The 23,432-nt window shown below is 42.1% G+C and overlaps 1 protein-coding gene across 2 annotated transcripts; it reads right to left on the bottom strand.

Moving 5' to 3' along the window:
- Nucleotides 1-355: 355 nt before the first annotated feature.
- On the bottom strand, nucleotides 356-22,809 carry chst6 (carbohydrate sulfotransferase 6). 2 transcript variants are annotated; one of them, XM_060837631.1, is made up of 3 exons: nucleotides 22,618-22,809; nucleotides 1,987-2,846; nucleotides 356-1,902 (listed from the first exon to the last, which is right to left on the bottom strand). In XM_060837631.1, the coding sequence occupies exons 2-3, from the start codon at nucleotides 2,817-2,819 to the stop codon at nucleotides 1,629-1,631; spliced, it is 1,107 nt and encodes a 368-aa protein (XP_060693614.1). In that variant the 5' UTR covers nucleotides 2,820-2,846; nucleotides 22,618-22,809; the 3' UTR covers nucleotides 356-1,628. The 2 variants fall into 2 exon arrangements, with proteins under 2 accessions (XP_060693614.1, XP_060693613.1); XM_060837630.1 differs by having other exon boundaries at nucleotides 356-2,846.
- Between the last annotated feature and the right edge of the window lie 623 nt (nucleotides 22,810-23,432).

The raw sequence follows: 23,432 nt of genomic DNA, 5'->3' as shown, positions 1-23,432 counted from the left end.
AATGCTACTTGTCATTTATCATTCCAAGCTGGATATTGTTATCTCCCTTAGCTCTTGCCGAGGCATCTGTTTCTCCCCTTTGGAATTTTTTCTGTGATACAAGTTCTGTTTAAATCCAATTTGTTGCTAGTGGAACCATCAATAAGTTTTATCTTGCAATTGCTACTTCAAGCATTTAACTGCCTCATAATTGCAATTCATAGAAGATTTAAAGGAATAACGCTTAAGGTATCAGACAAAATGTCCAGATTGAAGACAGCAGTATGACATGCAAAGAGACAAAAAAATCATTTTCCCCAAATTTTTAATAACTCATAAATACTTGTTAATTGTAAGCCAAAAAGAATTGGTATACTCTGAATTCTGAGTGCAAACATTGTAGAAACACTGGTACCAAGTGACTACAATACTATCATAAATCAAGAACTCAACAATTTACCCATTATGTGGGTGTATATGCTTCAGCAAGTACACATAACTGGCTGTGTACAGAGATGTGGGAAAACCCAGTGAACAATTAGTGTTCAACTTAATGTAAAGAGCTGAACAAATTAAATTCTCTCATGAACCTGCACCAATTAGATCTAAAACAATTTGACCAGTACAGTATAGCCAATGGAAAGGATAATGTCAAGATTTCTGTTGCTATTCAATTTTGATAATCAATAAGAATGATGGGTATGAAAAACAGAAGTAACATCATAATCTATTTTTCTTCCAAAAATAGATGAAAGCTCATTTTTGGACAAAGTAGAGAAAGATTTACTTTGATTGTGCTGTGTCAATTTGAGAGTTTATTCAATTTCCATTGGCTACCCAAAATAGAAATATGACCTGTTGTTCTGAGCTTGGTGCCTTATTGTGATTACATCAAAAAGAATAATCAAACAATAAAGCTTTTTCTTCTGAATTGTTGCCAGTTGTCTTGTAATGCTTCTGATGTTTCAGCACACACTTTACTTGAAAATAAAACCCTTTATAAATGTAAAGTTTAAAGTAAAATATATAACTAACTGACATTTTTCAGTTGGATGTACACAATGGGAAAGCACTTTTGCATTTCTCACAATGTTCTGCCCATTCATTTTATGCATAAAATATTCTGGTGAATGTTCCACCCATTTCCATGTGTCCACTTTTGCCAGAAATACAGTTTACCTCATTATCTAGAACAATCCATGCAACACCAATGGGATCGTCTTTTTTCTTTACTTCCTGGCCCATATCACCCAAAATTAAAATGAATAATTTGTCCTCATTAAACTAAAATATAACATATTTAAAAGAATTTATCACAGATGCACTGACCTCCCAGGAATTAAATAGTCCCACTGCAAAAGTAACTGCTAAGTATGGCATTAATTACATCTTTTAATGTACATATCTTCTAACTATAGTGCTAAATATGAAACCAATTTAATTTATCACAAAAGATAAAATATCATGGAAAGATCTGGCATATGTTTTATGCCAGTGGCAATGTTGCAATGACAGTTCAAAAGTTTTTATGTAAAGATCCAGCAATCCTTGTGCACTTCATACAAGATTCAGAAGGGTTTTTTAAATCAAAGACAGCAGTCAATCACAATATAAAATAAGTTCTTTGATGTCCAAAAATCATCCATGATTTAAGATGGGTCTTCAGCAGAACTCAACCAGCTGAATTTGTATTCTCTCAGTGGTAAGACAAGATCCAGAGATGATAGTTTCTGTTCACGTTCAGACTGGACTAATCGATATCCAAGAATATTCATGGCTCCCCGACAGATATCCTGTACTTTTAAAACCTTTTCAAATGGCACCTCAGTCCTCCATGCCTGTGATATGCTTCTAGCATTCCGAGATGTTATTTTGAATGCTGATCCAGCTCCTTCTCCATGTGTGATGTTATATATCCAAGACCTAAGTTTTGGAGTAAAAGTTAAACCCGTAAATTTATACATTGTTGAAATCTCATTCAGTGGATCTCTTACTAGATCTTCATACCTCACCATCATGTAGCGTTGTTTTAGAAAGTCTGGAGCTTGCTTGGTTGCTGCCTCATGGATCTGTATGTGACTTCTGCAAACTTCTTTCATGACTTCATAATTTGATGCTTCAGCTTTGTCTTTTTCAATGGGTTTACCATTAGCACCCATAACAATTCCATTGTCTCGCATTAGTGCAGGTAATGATTTACCACGAGACTTCATGACAGCCCTAGGGTCTCTAACAAGGTGGATGATTTTGAGGTTCAGTGAGGGATCGACGAGAAGAGGAAACAGTGGCATTAACTCAAAAAATCTCACTTCTTTGACAACAATATAATTATACGTTTTGCATGCTTCTTCCATTTTAAAAAATTTGGACATATTGCAATGTTTCTTACATGTTTCATCATTGCTGAGATCTGTTCTTTTATAATAGTCACATGTAGGGGGTGAGCAGAGAGCTCTGCTGACTTCCCATTGGAACAAATCAGACACACGTTTGTTTTCACCCATGTAGGCATTAAATACTGACATATCACACAAGAATGTAGATCGTATGAGGTCTCGAACGGCCATTTGCAAGACCTTTGCATTGTTTTGATACATATTTACCCACACGTGCCAGGCAGGCTCCATTAAGTAAAAAACATCAGGGTGCTGACTAAATATTTGCCCCACAAAAGAAGAACCTGACCTCCAGGAAGAAAGAATGAGAATGTGAACCTTGTTATTCTGGTTATCAGACACAGATATTTGAACTTTTTGTCTGGAGTAGATGACGATTAAAGCAAATGTCTGAATAGCCACAAATACAGCAATGCTTGTAGTTACAAACGTTAGTCTCACCATAGCGATGGTTGCTAATGTGGTACTGATCTGTAAAATAGAAGAACATATTTAAGGTTTCATCAAACCTATACAATCACAAATCCATGCAATTATAAGATGATTGATAACATAGAAAAGCAAGGTTCACAAAGTACGAGGATCAAAACGTCATCTTCAGAGTTTTATTTCCTTGGTTGAGGCAATACTTATTTGATTTAATCCCACAGGACATTCAAAAAGGGAACCATGTGGCAGCTGCACTCAAATGGAAGTGACAAGATCAAGATTTTCCATCTATTAATGTTCCAACATTTGCAGCAGGTATGAGGTTTCTTACAGGTAATAGCACCTACAAAACAATTATTATTGATACATATTTTGCCTGCCTAACAAAATTCAAAGACCAGAATTTACATTTGGGATATACAGATGTAGTTTTTGCAGGTGCTGAATTTACAGACCAGATTGGAAGTGGTGAGGGATGGAAATTGTGGAATTTAACTCTGCAGTATCCATACCGTTTCAGGTTTCTTGCCTGGAACCAGCCAGATTAACAAATCTAACTCCCTGTCAGGCAAAGAATCCCCACTTTATCATCCCAACCTCACATATTTTCCTACAACTGAGTGGAAATTGTAAAATGGGGCTTGTAGCGGGTGTCAGGGGCAGAGTTGGAGGGTCAGTAAATTTTTGAGCGGAGGGTGGAGTGGAGGGAGTCAATCACAGGAAAAAAACCAAGTTAGCTTCAGGACTCGTTAAGGAAACATACTGCTGCTCCCACTGATTCACAAGCAATGATGGAAAAGCATTTACCCCTCAACACAATCAATCATTCTCATCTCCATTTGATGCCAGGTAACCCATTGTATTTAAAGTGAAGTTACAATGTGAGGCACACAACGTTATGAAAGCAGATTGGTCATCTGAGCCTGTCCTAGCTCCAATAAAATCAGGATTGAATGGATTAAAGTTGATGCTATAATTGAAGTTTGAAACTTTATTTTTGATATCCCACAAACTTTGGGATGTTAAGAAAAGTCAGTGTTTCAGTGTCATAGCTGAGGGAAAGGTAAAAAGAAGCAAATGGAGACAAAGGTTTGATAGGAATTGTACTGCAATCCAAAATATCTGCAGTTCTGCCCACTTCTGCAGTTTCTCAAGTGATCTTTTTATCAATTCACCTAATCATAAGTTGGGTCACAACAATCAATTTTCACGTCAGTGGTCTCATGGTTATCACTTCAGGAGTGAACTCTGAGCAGTGTACCTCCTATTTCTAGGGATTTTATAGGGTTACAGTCTATCATAGGTGATGAAAATAGATTGCTGTGACACATCTTGGATTGTGGACACATCGGGGATTGAAGCCAGGATTGCATCAGCATCCTTTTTAAAAAAAAAGCCATGGAAGCAATTTCAATTTTCTTTGGGGTGGGTACAACTCTTCTCCAACCTCTTCCCTATCCTGAAGCTTTTTCTTAGAATTTTTATCCACTTAAGGAAGGTGAAGAGCATGAAAGATTTGTTGAGCACACCACTAACACAAACTCCACTGACCTCACAACTCTTGCTAAACACAGAGGTGGACATTGAAGGCAGATATATCTCCACCCAGGTAGTAGGACATGTCATCCTGTCGATCCTCATGCTGTAAGAACGTATAGCCTTGAAAAAGCTAGTTTACTTCAGCAGCAAAATATCACAGTCAGCAACATTTTTCTGAAGATTCTTGCCATCACCTTGCATGCAGGGAATTTTTTTATTCACTCGTGGGACATGGGTATCACTGGCTTGCCTACATTTATTCCCATCCTTACTGGCTGTTGAGAAGGTGATGGTGAGCTACCTTCTTGAGCCACTTTAAAAATCACATGACACCAGGTAATAGTCCAACAGGTTTATTTGGAAGCACTAAGGTTTTGGAGTGCTGCTCCTTTGTCAGGTAAGACTGGAATACATACAGACTCTAACCTCACACCTTTAATGCACTGTTTGAGCTGCGATGTCACCTTTCTTAAATAAAGCCTCACATTATCTTAGGAATGTGACTTCAAAGAAGTTCTGGGATTTACATATTAATGAATTAAAAAACTACAGCCCATTCTAAAAGATAAAAAACTTAACAGCAACCGAGGTTTGTTCAATATATCGCATCAATGTATGACACTATAATCTTTTGCTGTAAATTCTGTGTCCTATAATCTGGTGTCATGTGAATTTTAACTATGTCCACCCCAGTCAAACACTGGCACCTCCACTTCTTGAATCACTGCAGTCCATATATTTTTGTAGAGAATTCCAGGATTTTGACCCAGCAACACTAAAAAGGAATGGCAATAATTCCAAATCATAATTGCGTGTGTCATGGAGGAGAACTTTTAGTTAGTGGTATTCCTGTGTATCTGTTGCCCTTGTTCTTCTGGATGGAAGTGATTGTGGGTTTGGAAGATGCTGCCTAAGAATCTTTGTGAATTTTTGCAATACATCTTGTAGACAATACACACTGCTGGTTAAGAGTTGGGCCTTGTAGATGATGGATAGTCTTTGAGGAGTTTGGAGATGAGTTAGTCACCACCATATTCCTTGCCTGTGACCTGCTTTCATAGCCACTTTATTTATATGACTAGTCCAGCTTGGTTTCTGGTCAATGGTAACCCGCAGGATGTTGACAGTGGGGGATTCAGTGATGGTATTTTTAATGAATGTCCAGGGGCAATGATTAGATGATATCTTATTGGAGATGGTCATTACCTGGCATTTGTGTGGCATGAATGTTACAGTACTTCAACTCCATCTCAAACATCAAAAACTGTAAGTACAACAAACTTTTATCCACCCACCTCCATAACCAAACATTCCAGAAGATTCCCCTGGCCTCGGAAACACCATTAGCCATGTAGCTGATGCAGCTACCACCCCCACACTGATTGATGATGTCACTTCTGCCCACCATCATGGCCACTCCTAAAGCCACTTCCGCCACTCACATCATCGCTGATGCCACACACTCAGTGACTTCCGCCACCCCTACTGCCGTGTCTGCCACCATTTCCGCCCCCACCAGCACCACTCACCTGCAGTTTGCTGACATGCCCCCCACAGACCTCACTGTCACTATCCCCACCTCCCAGAACCCTGAGGGGAACACTACCCCTGCTCATGACTCCACCCCCATTTCCCCCACCATCACACCCACTCCAGGTACTGGCTCCGAACCCACTCCCAGCTCCACACCCACACCAGATCCCAGCTCTCAGCCCTGCCGAGTTTTCACCATCCCTCCAGACCTCCCCCTCACTGAGGATGAACGATCAGTCCTCAGCAAAGGACTCACCTTCATCTCCCTCTGTCCACGCATCAATGAATTTAATACACGCCGTGACGTCGAACAATTCTTCCATCGCCTCCGCCTCCAAGCTTACTTTCACAATCAGGATTCCCGCCCACCTTCCGAGGACCCCTTCGCCTACCTCCAACACACTGCATCCACCTGGACACCCCGCACTGGCCTATTACCTGCCCTCGACCTCTTCATTTCCAACTGCCGCCGGGATATTAACCGCCTCAACCTGCCTACCCCCACTCTAACCTCTCACCCTCACAACGCGCAGCCCTCCAATCCCTCTGCCCCAATCCCAACCTCACCACTAAGCCAGTGGATAAAAGGGGTGCAGTGGTAGTCTGGCGCACTGACCTCTACACCACTGAAGCTAAAAGCCAACTCAAGGACCCTCTTCCTACTGCGTTCTTGACCATGACCCCACCCCCTATCACCAAACCATCATCTCCCAGACCATACAGAACCTCATCACCTCAGGAGATCTCCCACCCACAGCTTCGAACCTCATAGTCCAGGAACCCAGCACTGCCCGGTTCTACCTCCTTCCCAAGATCCACAAGCCTGACCACCCTGGCCGACCCATTGTCTCAGCATGCTCCTGCCCCACTGAACTCATCTCTACCTACCTCGACACTGTCCTATCCCCCCAGTCCAGGAACTCCCCACATACGTTCGAGACACCACCCACGCCCTCCACCTCCTCCAAGACTTCCGTTTCCCCGGTCCCCAATGCCTCATCTTCACCATGGATGTCCAATCCCTCTACACCTCCATCCGCCATGACCAGGGCCTCCAAGCACTCCGTTTTTTTCCTCTCCAGACGTCCCCAACAGTACCCTTCCACCGACACTCTCATTCGTTTGGCCGAACTGGTCCTTACCCTTAACAAATTCTCTTTTGAATCCTCCCACTTCCTCCAGACTAAAGGGGTAGCCATGGGCACACGTATGGGCCCCATCTATGCCTGTCTCTTTGTTGGCTACGTAGAACAGTTGATCTTCCGTAATTACACCGGCACCACTCCCCACCTCTTCCTCGGCTACATTGATGACTGCACTGGTGCCACCTCGTGCTCCCGTGACGAGGTTGAGCAATTCATCAACTTCACCAACACATTCCACCCTGACCTTAAATTTACCTGGACCATCTCTGACACCTCCCTCCCCTTCCTGGACCTCTCCATCTCCACTAATGACGACTGACTTGACACTGACATTTTTTACAAACCCACCAACTCCCACAGCTACCTGGATTACACCTCTTCTCACCCTATCTCTTGCAAAAATGCCATCCCGTATTCCCAATTCCTCCGCCTCCGCCGTATCTGCTCCCAGGAGGACCAGTTCTACCATAGAATATACCAGATGGCCTCCTTCTTTAGAAACCGCAATTTCCCTTCCCAAGTGGTTAAAGATGCCCTCCAACGCATCTCGTCCACATCCTGCACCTCCGCCATCAGACCGCACCCCTCCAACCGTAACAAGGACAGAACGCCCCAGTGCTCTCCTTCTACCCTACCAACCTTCGCATAAACCAAATCATCCACCAACATTTCCGCCACCTCCAAAAAGACCCCACCACCAGGGATATATTTCCCTCCCCACTCCTTTTGGCCTTCCGCAAAGACCATTCCCTCCGTGACTACCTGGTCAGGTCCATGCCCCCTACGACCCACCCTCCCATCCTGGCACTTTCCCCTGCCACCGCAGGAACTGTAAAACCTGTGCCCACACCTCCTCCCTCACCTCTATCCAAGGCCCTAAAGGAGTCTTCCACATCAATCAAAGTTTTACCTGCACATTCACTAATATCATTTATTGTATTCGTTGCTCCCGATGTGGTCTCCTCTACATTGAGGAGACTGGGCGCCTCCTAGCAGAGCGCTTTAGGGAACATCTCCGAGACACCCACACCAATCAACCACACCGCCCCGTGGCCCAACATTCCAACTCTCCCTCCCACTCTGCCAAGGACATGGAGGTCCTGGGCCTCCTTCACCGCCGCTCCCTCACCACCAGACGCCTGGAGGAAGAACGCCTCATCTTCCGCCTCGGAACACTTCAACCCCAGGGCATCAATGTTGACTTCAACAGCTTCCTCATTTCCCCTTCCCCCACCTCATCCTAGTTTCAAACTTCCAGTTCAGCACGGTCCCCATGACTTGTCCGGACTTGTCCGACCTGCCTAGCTCCTTTTCCACCTATCCACTCCACCCTCTCCTCCCTGACCTATCGCCTTCATCCCCTCCCCCACTCACCCATTGTACTCTATGCTACTCTCTCCCCACTCCCACATTCCTCTAGCTTATCTCTCCATGCTTCCAGCTCACTGCCTTTATTCCTGATGAAGGGCTTTTGCCCGAAACATCGATTTCGCTGCTCGTTGATTGCTGCCTGAACTGCTGTGCTCTTCCAGCACCACTGATCCAGAAGTTACTTGCCGCTTGTCATCCCAAACCTGGATAATATCTATGTCTTATTGTATTTGGACATGGACTACTTCAGGATCTGAGGAGTCACAAATAGTGCTGAACTTTGTGCAATATTGTGTTCTTCACTCAGAAACAGTGTGAACTACTGTTAATGACTTTCTATCCTTTAATATTAATGAATGAAAATTTATAGGCAGTGCCTCCATTATTGCCAACTAGCCATTCATAGCTCAATCAATAGGGCATGGTTTCAGAAACATTTTGTTAATTTCACATATAATGATTCAGTTTTTGTAAATATGTACACCTGCCCATTCATCACAGAATCATAGAGTCATACAATGTACAGAATAGAAACAGACCCTTCAGTCGAACCCGTCCATGCCAACCAGATATCCCAACCCAATCTAGTCCCACCTGCCAGCACCCAGCCCATATCCCTCCAAACCCTTCCTATTCATATACCCTCTTAAATGTTGCAATTGTACCAGCCTCCACCACTTCCTCTGGCAGCTCATTCCGTACATGTACCACCCTCTGCATGAAAAAGTTGCCCCGTAAGTCTCTTTTATATCTTTCCCCTCTCACCCTAAACCTATGCTCTCTAGTTCTGGACTCCCTGATCTCAGGGGAAAGACTTTGTCTATTTACCCTATCCATGCCCCTCATAATTTTGTAAACCTCTACAAGGTCACCCCTCAACCTCCAAAGCTCCAAGAAAATAGCCCCAGCCTGTTCAGCCTCTCCCTGTAGCTCAGATTCTCCAACGCTGGCAACATCCTTGTAAATCTTTTCTAAACCCTTTCAAGTTTCACAACATCTTTCCGATAGGAAGGAGACCAGAACTGCACGCAATATTCCAAAAGTGGCCTAACCAATGTCTTGTACAGCTGCAACATGACCTCCCAAGTCCTGTACTCATTACTCTGACCAATAAAGGAAAGCATACCAGACGCCTTCTTCACTATCCTATCTACCTGCAACTCCACTTTCAAGGAGCTATGAACCTGCACTCTTTGTTTAGCAACACTCCCCAGCACCATACCATTAAGTGTATAAGTCTTGCTAAGATTTGCTTTCCCAAAATGCAGCACCTCGCATTTATCTGAATTAAACTCCATCTGCCACTTCTCAGCCACTTCTCTGTCCACTACACCTCCAATTTTGGTGTCATCTGCAAACTTACTAACTGTACCTCTTATGCTTGCATCCAAATCATTTATGTAAATGACAAAAAGTAGAGAACCCAGCACCGATCCTTGTCGCACTCCACTGGTCACAGGCCTCCAGTCTGAAAAACAACCATCCACCACCACCCTCTGTCTTCTACCTTTGAGCCAGTTCTGTATCCAAGTGGCTAGTTCTCCCTGTATTCCATGAGATCTAACCTTGCTAAACAGTCTCCCATGGGGAACCTTGTCGAACGTCTTACTGAAGTCCATATAGATCACACTGCTCTGCCCTCTTCAATCTTCTTTGTTACTTCTTCAAAAAACTCAATCACGTTTGTCAGACATGATTTCCCATGCACAAAGCCATGTTGACTATCCCTAATCTGTCCTTGCCTTTCCAAATACATGTACATCCTGTCCCTCAGGATTCCCTCCAACAACTTGCCCACCAGTCAGGTTCACCAGTCTATAGTTCCCTGGCTTGTCTACTTAAAAAGTGGCATCACGTTTGCCAACCTCCAGTCTTCCGGCACCTCACCTGTGACTATTGATGATACAAATATCTCAGCAAGAGGCCCAGCAATCACTTCCCTAGCTGCCCACAGAGTTCTAGGGTACACCTGGGATTTATTCACTCCACTAGAATGCTTTTTAAATATCTAAATAATTTAAAGTATTTTACTGTTTCAACAACATGATTTTTATCCTCTGAATGAAACAGTCATGCAATGATCAGAGAGTGAAAGAATGACTTTTCTGATCTTTTGAAATAATCGGTTGCAAAATACTGAGATGGAAAGAGATTGATACTGGTTGCAGTTTTAAAATGTCAAGGGATCTGTAAATTCCAGAGTTAGAAGTTATATGGCTTTAAAGTCAATTTACAGGAGTGTTATGAAACATAATGAGATATCAAGCCATAGGGTGTGATTTTAAGGAGTGGCTTAAAGGAAAGGTAAGGGTGAGAGAGGTATACAGAAGTCTTTCTGAATCTTCGGACTTCGACAGCTAAAGACATGATCACCATGACAGAACAACTGAAACTGGGGATGCATAATGGAGCAGAATGAAATGAGTACAGATATCTCGGAGGATTATGATAGTGGGGGAGATTACAGAGGTGGGGAGCAGCAAAGCCATGTAATGTCTACATCCCTTGTAGGAGCAAAGAAAAGCCAATATAGATCTGCAAATATAGAGGTAATAGATGAATGTTAAGAACTAGGCAGCAGAGTTTTGGTTTATCACAAGTTTACAGGGAGTAGAAATACCAACCAGAAGTGTGCTCAATAGTCATGTTCTCATGATAATAAAGACAAAACAGTTTCAGCAGCATATGAGCTGAGGTAGGATGAATTCAAGTAATGTTATGGAGTTGAAAACAGACGATCTTAAGCTCATCCCAGGGTTAAATGGTCTGTTGCCAAGGAAAGATAGGGTTGGTAGTTGTGGAATGGAGTTTGGACTGATGGCAAAATAACTATAGCTTCAGCCTTTCCAATATATAATTGGAAAGAAATTTATCCTATTGGGCATTGGATCATAGTCTGACAATTTAGTGAGAGCAAAGGAATTGTGACAGATGATGGTGAAGTATAGCTGAGTGCTGTTGGTGTACGTGTGAAAACTAACATCATGCTTTAGAATGATTTTGCTAAGGCACAGCATATAAGTGCAAAAATATAAGTAGTTCAAGGACAAGTCCTTGGGGCTCAGTGGGGGTGGGGGTGGGGGGGTGGGGGGGGGGGGGTAACAGTGAAATTACAAGTGATTAACTGGCAAATCATAGATAAGAATGGAACTAGGTGAATGGATTCCCACTTTGTTGGATTACAGAAGAGAGAGTTGTAAAATTGTACGGTCACCCATTTGAAAACCTACAGATTGAGAAAGACCAGAGGGATAGTCTTCTTTTATCATTTGTGACTTTGAGAGTCATTTAATACTGAGAAATGGGATGATTGGAGTGACTCAAGAATGAAGCCTGATGAAAGATGACAAGGAATTTTAGTGATCACAAAGGCTCTGGAGGGGAATGGGAGATAGAAGGTGGGGTATAGTTCCCAAGGTTGGGTGAGTTCAAGAAACTTGAGGAGGCTGTGTTAATGGTTGATTTAAATGTGAGACCATGCTCAAATTACAGTTCAAATTGAGAAACTATGTTGTATTTCTCGGTCCTCCACCTAATTACAAATGCTCCACAATCATAAAACTACCCTTATAGCTGATTCTTCATTGCGCCTGATATTAACAATCCTTTTTGTTTAAAAAAAATTGATTGATTGTGAGAAACATTGTAAGACATCAATACCAGATATTCATTTAGAACTGAACTTAATTTTCATCCTTTACCTTCCTAATGACAAAGGAAATCAACAAAATGACATTGAAATATACCAAGGAAGTAGATCACTACTATTTTGAAATATGACAAAAAGGGGGTGGTGGTGGTGAATGGATATGATCAGGAACATTGGGATGGCCTCAGTCACGAGTAGCACAAGGAAACAATACTGTGAGTAGTGTGCTATCACTCAGAAGTACTGTTTGGGGGGGAGGAAAAAAATGTCTGGCAGAACTGCAGGTAGAATGTGCGATTGATTCACTGGTAGATTCCTGGGAATTGTCAGCTGAGAAGAAATGGAAGGTGGTTGAAGTCTTGATAATTTGAGGAAGTTAGTCCTTGATCTGGCATCCCCCACTAGTGAATTTCTAAGTGCTATTTGCAGATATTAAATTAAATATTTCATGATTTATTGCTACAATTGTAAATAATATATACAGAGATGTCCTTAATATACATACATATCACTCAGCTGCATAAACAAATATGCAGAATTCACATTATGTCACTACTTAGCTTCTCAAGGTCTGTAAGTAAACACAGGGCTGCTTTAAAATATGTCTTCTTATACTTTAAAATGACAAAATTCAATCAGCGATCATTGCGTCTCTCGGTAACTCAATAGATAGGGCTGAGCCTGCAATAAGCTCTGTGTATGAATGGACTGTCTTACTGTCAATCAAACTATTTTAGAAGTTAATTCAAAAAGTCTGGTTAGTGAATTAACAAATAGAAAAGTTTCACACAAGTAATCAGTGCCTAACTCATCGACTTGAAGCCAGATAAAGGAATTCTTACAAATTGTACATTTACATAAGAGGACGTTTGATTTTGTTTTTCTCCTTTTAATGCAATTTCAAAATCAAAATTTGTAGTTAATGATCAGTCTTCAACATTGAGCTGAACTTGTACTCAAATTTATCATTTAGGTTCTATTCAAATAATTTTCCAAGAAACACAACCTGAAACACTAATTCTGAAAGACATAATTTAAATTTTTTCATTGAGAATAATAATTAGCATTTTATTTGTCTCTGTCATATCTAACATAGATAATGCACCACTTTCTCATACACACACAGCTGCAATACAACTTTTATTAGATAAAGCTCTGAAATATTTAGCCAATTTTCTCTTGTCATGTTGATAAAAATGAGATGATTTCAAATGATTAGATGGTACTGATATATATTGCAAAATTGGGCACACTGCATATAGTGCGCTGCATATTTTTTCCCAGTTGATAAGGACAGCTATGGACCAGAATCTTGCAAGAAACTGAGTAGAAATTTTAATGAAGGCAATAAGAATCACTAATGACAACTCAATGCATACATACAATTATATAATCCAGCAACATATCTCAATAATATATCAGTTACTGAATAAGGGAGGAGGGTTTGAATTTTTTTAACTCATTCACAGGGTAAGGAATTTAGAACAAATAAGTTTTAGAATTAACATTGAAACTCCTGTTAGACACTAAAGCAAGTACAGATTTAATAAAAGATTTTTATCATTAAAATTTTCATAAGTGTTTATCTCACTTTTCATTAGAGCTTGTAAAATGTTAATATTTTAACATAAGTTTATTTTACTCAATCTTGCAATATAGGTTATTTTCTTTATAATGGAAGTGGCTGAAAAGAGACTTAATGGAGGATTAAAAAGCTATAATAGATAAAATGGATAGGAAGGATCTGTTTTCCTTAAGAGAGCTCAATAGCCAGAGTACATCAATTTAAAGGATTTGGCAGCAGAATAGGAGAGGGATATGGAAGTCAAGAAATAATTCCACACAGAGATTGTATGTTTGAGTCTGGAACACTTGAATATGCATTTGAAGTACTGTAACCTCCAAGGTTAGAGATCAACATCAAAAATCGATTAGACCGAATCATTCAGGTCAAATCTTGGACTGAATGCTCTCTCTCTCTCTCTCTCTCTCGCTCTCGCTCTCTGTACCATACATTTTCCACTTCTATGGGTGTGTGACATGGAAAATGGGAAGGTAATGAAAGACCTGTGAAGTGCTGCAGTCCTTGTTGTGATAATTTTCTCACAATGTCATTTGGTAGGAATTCCAGGATATTTTCCAAAAGCAATGAAGGACAGATAAATCTTTCCAAGTCAGGATGGTGTTGGACTTGAAGATAAATTTGCAGGTGATGCTGTTCTTCCATGTGGTGGGGATCGCAAGGAGGGAGGTACTTTTGAAGTAATTATAATAAGCTACAGCAATGAAGGTAATGCTCTCCACAATTACTGAGTGTCATCTTAGGAGGGATAGGTTGAATCTACAAAGGGCACGACTTGAATAAACAGTTTGATCTTGGATGCAATCAAGATTTTGAATGTTGATTTGGCTGTAGACATCCAGTCTTGTGGCAGGTACTCCATCTGATTCACCAATACTATTCTCTAGTAGGGGAGGATTTGAGCAGTTTTCAGGAGGTTCATTTGACAAGAATAACCAGCTTTTGTCCTGCTCTTACCGCCAATGGTTTTATATGGTTCACTCATTTAAGCTTATAGTCAGCGGTACCTGAACTGTAAGATGTTGATGCTGGGAGATTAGGTGATGGTATATATTGCTGTGTTTTATAATCACAGGAGGTTGTTCATTTATAGCATACCAAAACGTACAAAAGTTAAATTCCTGCTAATTTTTCTATATTTTATCTTTGTTAATTCCAAAGTGACACTAGTTGTTTATCACTAATACTTTGATTACAATTGCATCATGGAGAAATATGAGGATGGCAGATGCTGGAGATCAGAATCAAAAGGTGTGGTGCTGGAATAGCACAGCCAGTCAGGCAGCATCCAAGGAGCAGGAAATCAAAGTTTCAAGCATAAGCTCTCCATCATTCCTGCTCGAAACGTCGACTCTCCTGCTCCTCGGATGTTGCCTGACCGGCTGTGCTTTTCCAGTGCCACAATTTTTGACTATGATTACATCATGTAGAGTTTCTACTGCATGTTTATCACCGTATTTCTGCTAAGCCCTGGCTGGGCAGCTATCAGGTATGTGCACTGCTGGAGGTAATGTTTTAAGAGTTTCCTCATAATTTGTGTATTACAATGAATTATAGAGTCATAGAGATATACAGCACAGCCCTTCGGTTCAACTAGTCCATGCCGACCAGATATCCTAACCTAATCTAGTGCCATTTGCCAGCACTTGGCCCATATCCCTCTAAACTCCTCCCATTCATATACCTGCACAAGTTCATCAAAAAAAGGAAACATTATTTATTTTCACTCACCACATTAGAGTCCAATATCTTAAAAAATGGTATCATGGATAGCATTAGAAAAAGGCATTTTTGAACATTATACCATGATTTTTTTATTCTTTCTTTGTTTATTAGTTCACTAGTTTTACCAACATTTATTGGCCCTGCCTAATTGCTCTTGATATGATTGGCTTACGAGGCCATTCAGGGACTTTGACTAGTGTGGAGTTCAAAAAGCACATTAGATTTTCAAGATGCTATGATAAGAGATCTCACACAAAATATAACACTGCAAAATGCAATTCAAAGTATCTGCTTTAGTCACATACTTGCTGCTAAAAGCTAAAAACAACTTTTTTGCAGTCTGCTTTCTGTAGTAAAGTTGGGCACTGTGGAGTTACCAATATATAACAAGAGGTAGGATAGTGAAAACAGTCGAGGTAAAAACAATTACTGCAGATGCTGGAAACCAGGGTCTGGATTAGTCGTGCTGGAAGAGCACAGCAGTTCAGGCAGCATCCAAAGTGCAGCAAAATCGACGTTTCGAGCAAAAGCCCTTCATCGGGAATAAAGGCAGTGAGCCTGAAGGGTGGAGAGATAAGCTAGAGGAGGGTGGGGATGGGGAGAAAGTAGCATAGAGTACAATGGGTGAGTGGGGGAGGGGATGAAGGTGATAGGTCAGGGAGGAGAGGGTAGAGTGGATAGGTGGAAAAGAAGATAGGCAGGTAGGACAAGTCCGGACAAGTCATGGGAACAGTGCTGAGCTGGAAGTTTGGAACTGGGGTGAGGTGGGGGAAGGGGAAATGAGGAAACTGTTGAAGTCCACAATTATGCCCTGGGGTTGAAGTGTTCCGAGGCGGAAGATGAGGCATTCTTCCTCCAGGCATCTGGTGGTGAGGGAGCAGCGGTGAAGGAGGCCCAGGACCTCCATGTCCTTGGCAGAGTGGGAGGGGGAGTTGAAATGTTGGGCCATGGGGCAGTGTGGTTGATTGGTGCGGGTGTCCCAGAGATGTTCCCTAAAGCGCTCTGCTAGGAGGCGCTCAGTCTCCCCAATGTAAAGGAGACCGGATCGGTAGCAACAGATACAATAAATGATATTAGTGGATGTGCAGGTAAAACTTTGATGGATGTGGAAGGCTCCTTTAGGGCCTTGGATAGAGGTGAGGGAGGAGGTGTGGGCACAGGTTTTACAGTTCCTGTGGTGGCAGGGGAAAGTGCCAGGATGGGAGGGTGGGTTGTAGGGGGGCGTGGACCTGACCAGGTAGTTACGGAGAGAACGGTCTTTGCGGAAGGCGGAAAGGGGTGGGGAGGGAAATATATCCCTGGTGGTGGGGTCTTTTTGGAGGTGGCGGAAATGTTGGCGGATGATTTGGTTTATGCGAAGGTTTGTAGAGTGGAAGGTGAGGACCAGTTCCACCACAGAACACACCAGATGGCCTCCTTCTTTAGAGACTGCAATTTCCCTTCCCACGTGGTTAAAGATGCCCTCCAACGCATCTCGTCCACATCCCACACCTCCGCCCTCAGACCACACCCCTCCAACCGTAACAAGGACAGAACGCCCCTGGTGCTCACCTTCCACCCTACAAACCTTCACATAAACCAAATCATCCACCAACATTTCCGCCACCTCCAAAAAGACCCCACCACCAGGGATATATTTCCCTCCCCACCCCTTTCTGCCTTCCGCAAAGACCGTTCCCTCCGTGACTACCTGGTCAGGTCCATGCCCCCCTACAACCCACCCTCCCATCCTGGCACTTTACCCTGCCACCACAGGAACTGTAAAACCTGTGCCCACACCTCCTTCCTCACCTCTATCCAAGGCCCTAAAGGAGCCTTCCACATCCATCAATGTTTTACCTGCACATCCACTAATATCATTTATTGTATCCGTTGCTCCCGATGCGGTCTCCTCTACATTGAGGAGACCGGGCGCCTCCCAGCAGAGCGCTTTAGGGAACATCTCCGGGACACCCGCACCAATCAACCAGACCGCCCCGTGGCCCAACATTTCAACTCCCCTGCCCCTCTGCCAAGGACATGGAGGTCCTGGGCCTCCTTCACTGCCACTCCCTCACCACCAGAAGCCTGGAGGAAGAACGCCTCATCTTCCGCCTCGGAACACTTCAACCCCAGGGCATCAATGTGGACTTCAACAGTTTCCTCATTTCCCCTTCCCCCACCTCACCCTAGTTCCAAACTTCCAGCTCAGCACTGTCCCCATGACTTGTCCAGACTTGTTTTATCTGCCTGTCTCCTTTTCCACCTATCCACACCACCCTCTCCTCCCTAACCTATCACCTTCATCCCCTGGAGGTCTGCAGATGCTGGAGATCAGAGCTGAAAATGTGTTGCTGGTTAAAGCGCAGCAGGTCAGGCAGCATCCAAGGAACAGGAAATTCGATGTGTCGGGCACAAGCCCTTCATCAGGAAGGGCCCGAAACGTTGAATTTCCTGTTCCTTGGATGCTGCCTGACCTGCTGCGCTTTAACCAGCAACACATTTTCAGCTACTTTCTCCCACCCCCACCCTCCTCTACCTTATCTCTCCACCCTTCAGGCTCACTGCCTTTATTCCTGATGAAGGGCTTTTGCCCGAAATGTCGATTTCGCTGCACTTTGGATGCTGCCTGAACTGTTGTGCTTTTCCAGCACCACTAATCCAGATAGTGAAAACAGTCTGCTATTCCATTTTGATGTGTTCTTATCCATAATAATACCACAGTTCTCCAATGCCTCTCCTTTGATACTGAGGTTAGCAAGACTGCCCTTATTTAATTCATTCTTACAAATGGGTTATTTACTAATTTCCTCATTATTATGGCTGATGTATCCCAAAAATCAATCCTCACCACTCATCTACAACCTGCTTCCAAAGATGCATGGTCAGTTTCTGTATGTGTACTGATAATATTGACCCTACCCAATTATCATCATTCTTGACCCTTCTACTGCCTCTGTATTGGCAGACTGTTTGTTTGGTATCCAGTTCTAGAATTCTCTTAAGTTAAAATCAAAAAGACTAAATGGTGTCATTAGGCCAATGTCAAATTCCTTTCCCTTTCCAATGATTCCACCTTATTCCCTGACCACTATCCCAGGTTGACATGTTTTCAACTTTGAAGCTCTATCCAACCCATACTTAGGTTTCTGACCTCATAGGGTCCCTTTGCCACAAAGATAGCTTACCTCCAATCCTACAACATTGCAAACCTGCGTATCCATTGTTGAAATTGTGACCCTTGTTTTGTCACATCCAGATTCAACTACTACAGGCTTTCCAAGTCAGCCTTTAATTCAGTATCTCCTGTTGACCTCACCTCAACCCAAAACTCTGCCTTAATGTTAGAATTCTCATCTTAATGCCGTATTCATTCCATGGTCTCTCTCAGCCTTCACTTCACTTTAATTCATTTTGCAGTTCTTTAACTCTAGTTTCTTATGTATCACTAAGTCCCTTTTCCCCACCACTGACAATCATGGACAACAAAAAAAATCAAAAGAACTGCAGATGCTGAAAATAAAAAAACAAAAACCCTTCTTCAGAACCAAGGGTCACTGGTTCCAAAATGTTAAATCTGCTTTCCCTCCACAAATGCTACCAGATCTGCAGGGTTTTTCCAGCAATTGTTTTTGTTTGAATTGAGCCTGCCTCTGTCTGGGCATCTTGCTCTTAGATTCTGCACCTTGTACTCCTCTGCCTCACCAAGACCCCCATCTATTTAAGACCTTCCTTAAACCTATTTTCTGCTGATCTTTGCAAGTCTTTTTCTTGGCATAATCTCTTTTGATTGGCACTGCTTCAATGAAACTCTGTTATATTTTTACAGAACAATACAAATGCAAGTCATTAATCAAGGAACACCAAATTTAACATGTGTAACATACACTAAGCCACTTCATGTCAGATGTACCCAACCATCCATCAGTAACAGGAGAATTAAAGTCACTTTGAGAGAAAACTCAGAACTTATTGACCTGATGTAAATGCTCATGTCAGAATTTGTATTACTTAAATGTTTGTAACTTTATTTTCACCCCTTAATGTTATTTGTATGAAACATTCAGTAAAATTAAGGAATTGATTATTTTACTGTCATTTTTTAAAGAAATTAGATAATTCTGGAAACCTCTTCATTAATTTTATCAGTTTTGATCACATCTACATGTTACCTCATGGAAATATATTATCTGATGTGTTTAGATTCCTCAACCTTAATTAACCATAACATCCATATGATGCGTTTCTAAACATAATTGATTATTTAACTTAAACCATTAATTGCTATTGGAATTCAGAGTTAATTTCAAACTTTTCTTTTCTCCAATTCATTACAAATGTATGAATATGAAACAATCTGACTTCCCCCCCCCTCACTTTTTCCTAAAAGCATACTCTCATGGTGCCATATGTCCTGATACTTCATCCAACTGTTCATTAGACAGGAGTATGAAGATGTAGAGGTTATGATGCAGTTATACAAAATCCCAACTGGACCCTATTTGGAATACTGTGAGCAGATCTGGGTCTCGCACCTGAGGAAGGACATACTGGCCTTGAAGGGAGTATATTGTCGGTTAACGAGAATGATACCTGGATTTCAGGAGTTAAGTTATGAGGATGTATACAAATTAGACCTGTCTTCTCTAGAATTTAGAAGATTAAGAGGTGATCTAATCAAAGTTTTCAAGATATTAACTGGAAAAGAGAGCGTAGGTAAAGATAAACTATTTCCATTTGGTTGGGGATTGTAGAACTAGGGGGCATAGTTCTTAGAATTAGGACTAGATTGTTCAGGAGAGATGTTGGGACGTATTTCCACACACAAAGGGTGGTAGATGTTTGGAATATTCTTCCACAAATGACAGTGGCTGCTAGATCAGTTGTAATTTTAAATCTAAGATAGTTTTTTTTGACAAATAAGATTTCAAGGTCCATGGTTCTCATTATTCAGATTTAATTTGAACTATGAGGGTTGTTTGTTTCCTCAGTCATCAGGTTGGACATAGCCAAGCCCAGTTCCATTTTCACCTAACATTTAACTGTGCATTTGAAAACACAAGTCAAGCTTCACATGAATCCTGATGACATCCAGCTCTCTGTCACCACCATTGTCTTCCTTGATCCTTTACCATCTCTGATTTTCCACACAAAGATGAGTAAGAATTTCCTTCAAATAAATATTGGGACAATTAAAGCCTTTTGTCTTTGCCACAAACTTCATTCCCTGGCTGTTGCCTTCATGTCTCTCACTCATAACTGAGGCTGAAACAGCTTATTGATAATCTTGGTGTTACATTTCCTTACAAATAAGCTTTCAGACAGATTGTCATCAAGGCTACCTGCTTCCACTTACATCAGACCACTCATCTCCGTTTAGGGTCACACTGCATTTGATAACAATCCTGAGAAAGATTGGGAGGTTCTTTTCCTACTTCAAAAGTGCTATCTAAATTCCAAGACACTGAATCCAAGATTAGAACAAGGAGCTCAGGCTGATTTTAACAGTCCCAATGTGAAAAGTGCATAATCAGTTGTATTTGCGGTATCAAATGTCAACATACAATCATAAAATTTAAGGGCAATTTTAATTATTCCAAGGAATTTCCAACCCATCTGGATAAGTTGTATATTAACTGAACTATTCGGAACTCAGTGTGGCTTCAAACAATTTGTGACAATAACATTGAATATTGATTGTTATCTTTTTCTCCCTGACATTGCATTATCAATGGGGCATGAAAACTTGGATCAGAAACCTGCACAAGAAAACCAGAGAGATGACCTCGGGCTTCTGTTTATGGAAGAATATTTGGGAATGCCTGTGGTGTCAAATCTCTTTGAGTTCATGAGCAATTAAGATGTACCTCCTTCACATTTGACTCCCATTTTAATAACTGGATGTAGGCTGCAACAATAAGTTGAGGCTACAATTAGATCAGTCATAACCTGATTGAGTAACAGTGTAGGCTAGGCCAGCTTGGACTCTCCGTTTCAATGTTCAGAAATCAAAATGCCTGAGTTTACCCTGTTCACCAGGATACTCACCTCATTCAAAGTTTCTTAATTCAAAACATATGATAATTGTTTTCTTCATCTTTGAATTTTCATTCAATTGTATTATTTGTTACTTTAATCGGATAATTTATATTTTACGGAACATAACATGACCTTGAATTATTGGGGGCAGATCATACTCTGCAGATAAAACCTTTCACAATAATAAAACACACTGGGACAGAGAATGTGACTGTATGAAGTTGAATTTCATTTCACTGCACACAAATATAAAAGGAGGGATACGCTATCTGTCCATACATTTTTACCATCTCAGAAATAAAAAATAAATTGTTAAAATACTAGTAATCATTTCTCATAGCTTATCTTGTTTTTACAAACGGAGATTTTGAGAGAGCTCCGCCCACCACAATTCGTATACAGTAATTTGGAGAGACGATCATGTACAAGGTTTTTGCCTGATCGAAGTTCCTTTTCTGAGCTCACGGTTGACTAAGTGTCAGCTCCGAGTTCGAAATGATGATGTACCCAAAAGGTGAAGACTAGCGGATGTGGGGACATTGTCTCCAAATTACTCCAAACATTGTAGGAAGGATCGATCTCCTACCAAGTGGAGACACTACACAGACCCACTGACCTGACACTTATCTAATGGATCATTCTAAAATGTTCCATTTCCCTCTTCAGCTGCCAGCCTCCCCGCCATCACTCGGCTTGGTTTCAAACAGCAGGAAACACGTTCCGAAAGCCCAGCTGCTTCCATCAGAGATATTCCCAAATCCACAGTTTGACTGAACAATCACAGGCTCGTCCAGCACAGGAACAGGCCCATCGGCCCACCAAGGCAGTGCTGACCGAGATACCCCTCTAAAAGAATCCTATTTTCCTGCACAAGGATCTACAGCGCTGAAGAAGGCTCCAAAATGTGAACTGTTTTCTCACCACATGAGCCTGCTAAGAGTTTCTGAAGCTACAGTCTGTTTTTTTTTATAAGTCTCCCTTTCCGTTTGACGGTCTGAATGCCTGTTAACAAAGCCCGGCTGAAATAATGGATGTTTCATTGAAACGCTTTTGAATGAAATCCTGCCGCATTTCTGACTGCTGAAGGAAGACAAACAAACATCAGCCCCTCTCCCCCCACCCCCTCTCCGAGACCTCCTTCCACGGGGTGGAAATATCATTCCGATCAAATGCAGTCTGAAGACGTCAAGAATCAGCGAAAATAAAAGTGATTTAATCCAATAAAAATTGACGATGTTTCACTGTACTCGCCTGTCAGTTCTGCAAGCCTGAATTCAAGCCGCTCTAGCCAAGGTATAAATCCTCCTGAATAATGGGGCTCTTTATTTCCCAAAGCGTTGGTTGTGGACTGTTTGAGCCAGTCCCCGGAATCCTTTGAGCTCTATCTCCAGTCTTCCCCACTCTGGGACTGTCTGAGCGAGTTAATGGTGATCAGCCCTGTCTTCTCTCCCTCCTGTCTGGAGTACCTCCCACCTCACTCCTCCCACACTGACCTTTTCCAGCTGCAAAGCGAGAAGTGGCAGGCACACCCGTTAGCGACTGTTACACAAACGTAATTTTGCTAAACCAAACCCTCTTCAGTAAAAGTTTGTTCAGTCTGGCTGCAAACGCAACGGAGGGGGAAGCTAAAAAAAAGACATTGGGTGTGAACTGCGCTCACTATGAACTAGATCAAGTAGCGAAGGGGGCGGAGGGTTGCTCGTGGTTCCTTGTAAGGAGCCATCGTACGTGTAAACGTGGACATTTTCCCTTCACTAGATGTGAACTTGCTGAATGGAGAGATGACAGGATTCAGTGGTCACTCTTTAACAGCCTGAGAACTCCGTTCTGGCAGGATTGGTTCCCATTCACTTGTCTGTGCTCACTAACCTCGGACCATTTGCTTTTTCTTTTGACCTTTCGCGTCCAACAGCTAGCCAGTGCTTAACTGCTGCTTCACCGCCCCTGGATTCCCACCTGGATTCAACCCCAGCCCCTGGGTGCCTGTCTGTGGGCAGCTTTCCAGATTCTCCCCGTGTCTGCGCGGGTTTCCTCCCACGTTCCGAAGATATACCGGTGCACTAGCC

Source organism: Hemiscyllium ocellatum, chromosome 17 (assembly GCF_020745735.1).
Source record: "Hemiscyllium ocellatum isolate sHemOce1 chromosome 17, sHemOce1.pat.X.cur, whole genome shotgun sequence".
Classification (NCBI taxonomy): domain Eukaryota; kingdom Metazoa; phylum Chordata; class Chondrichthyes; order Orectolobiformes; family Hemiscylliidae; genus Hemiscyllium; species Hemiscyllium ocellatum.
This window is presented reverse-complemented; position numbering and strand designations above follow the sequence as displayed.

Bases quoted from the DNA above. Each gene is read 5' to 3' on its own strand.
- chst6 (XM_060837630.1), bottom strand. From the start codon at position 2,819: ATGGTGAGACTAACGTTTGTAACTACAAGCATTGCTGTATTTGTGGCT.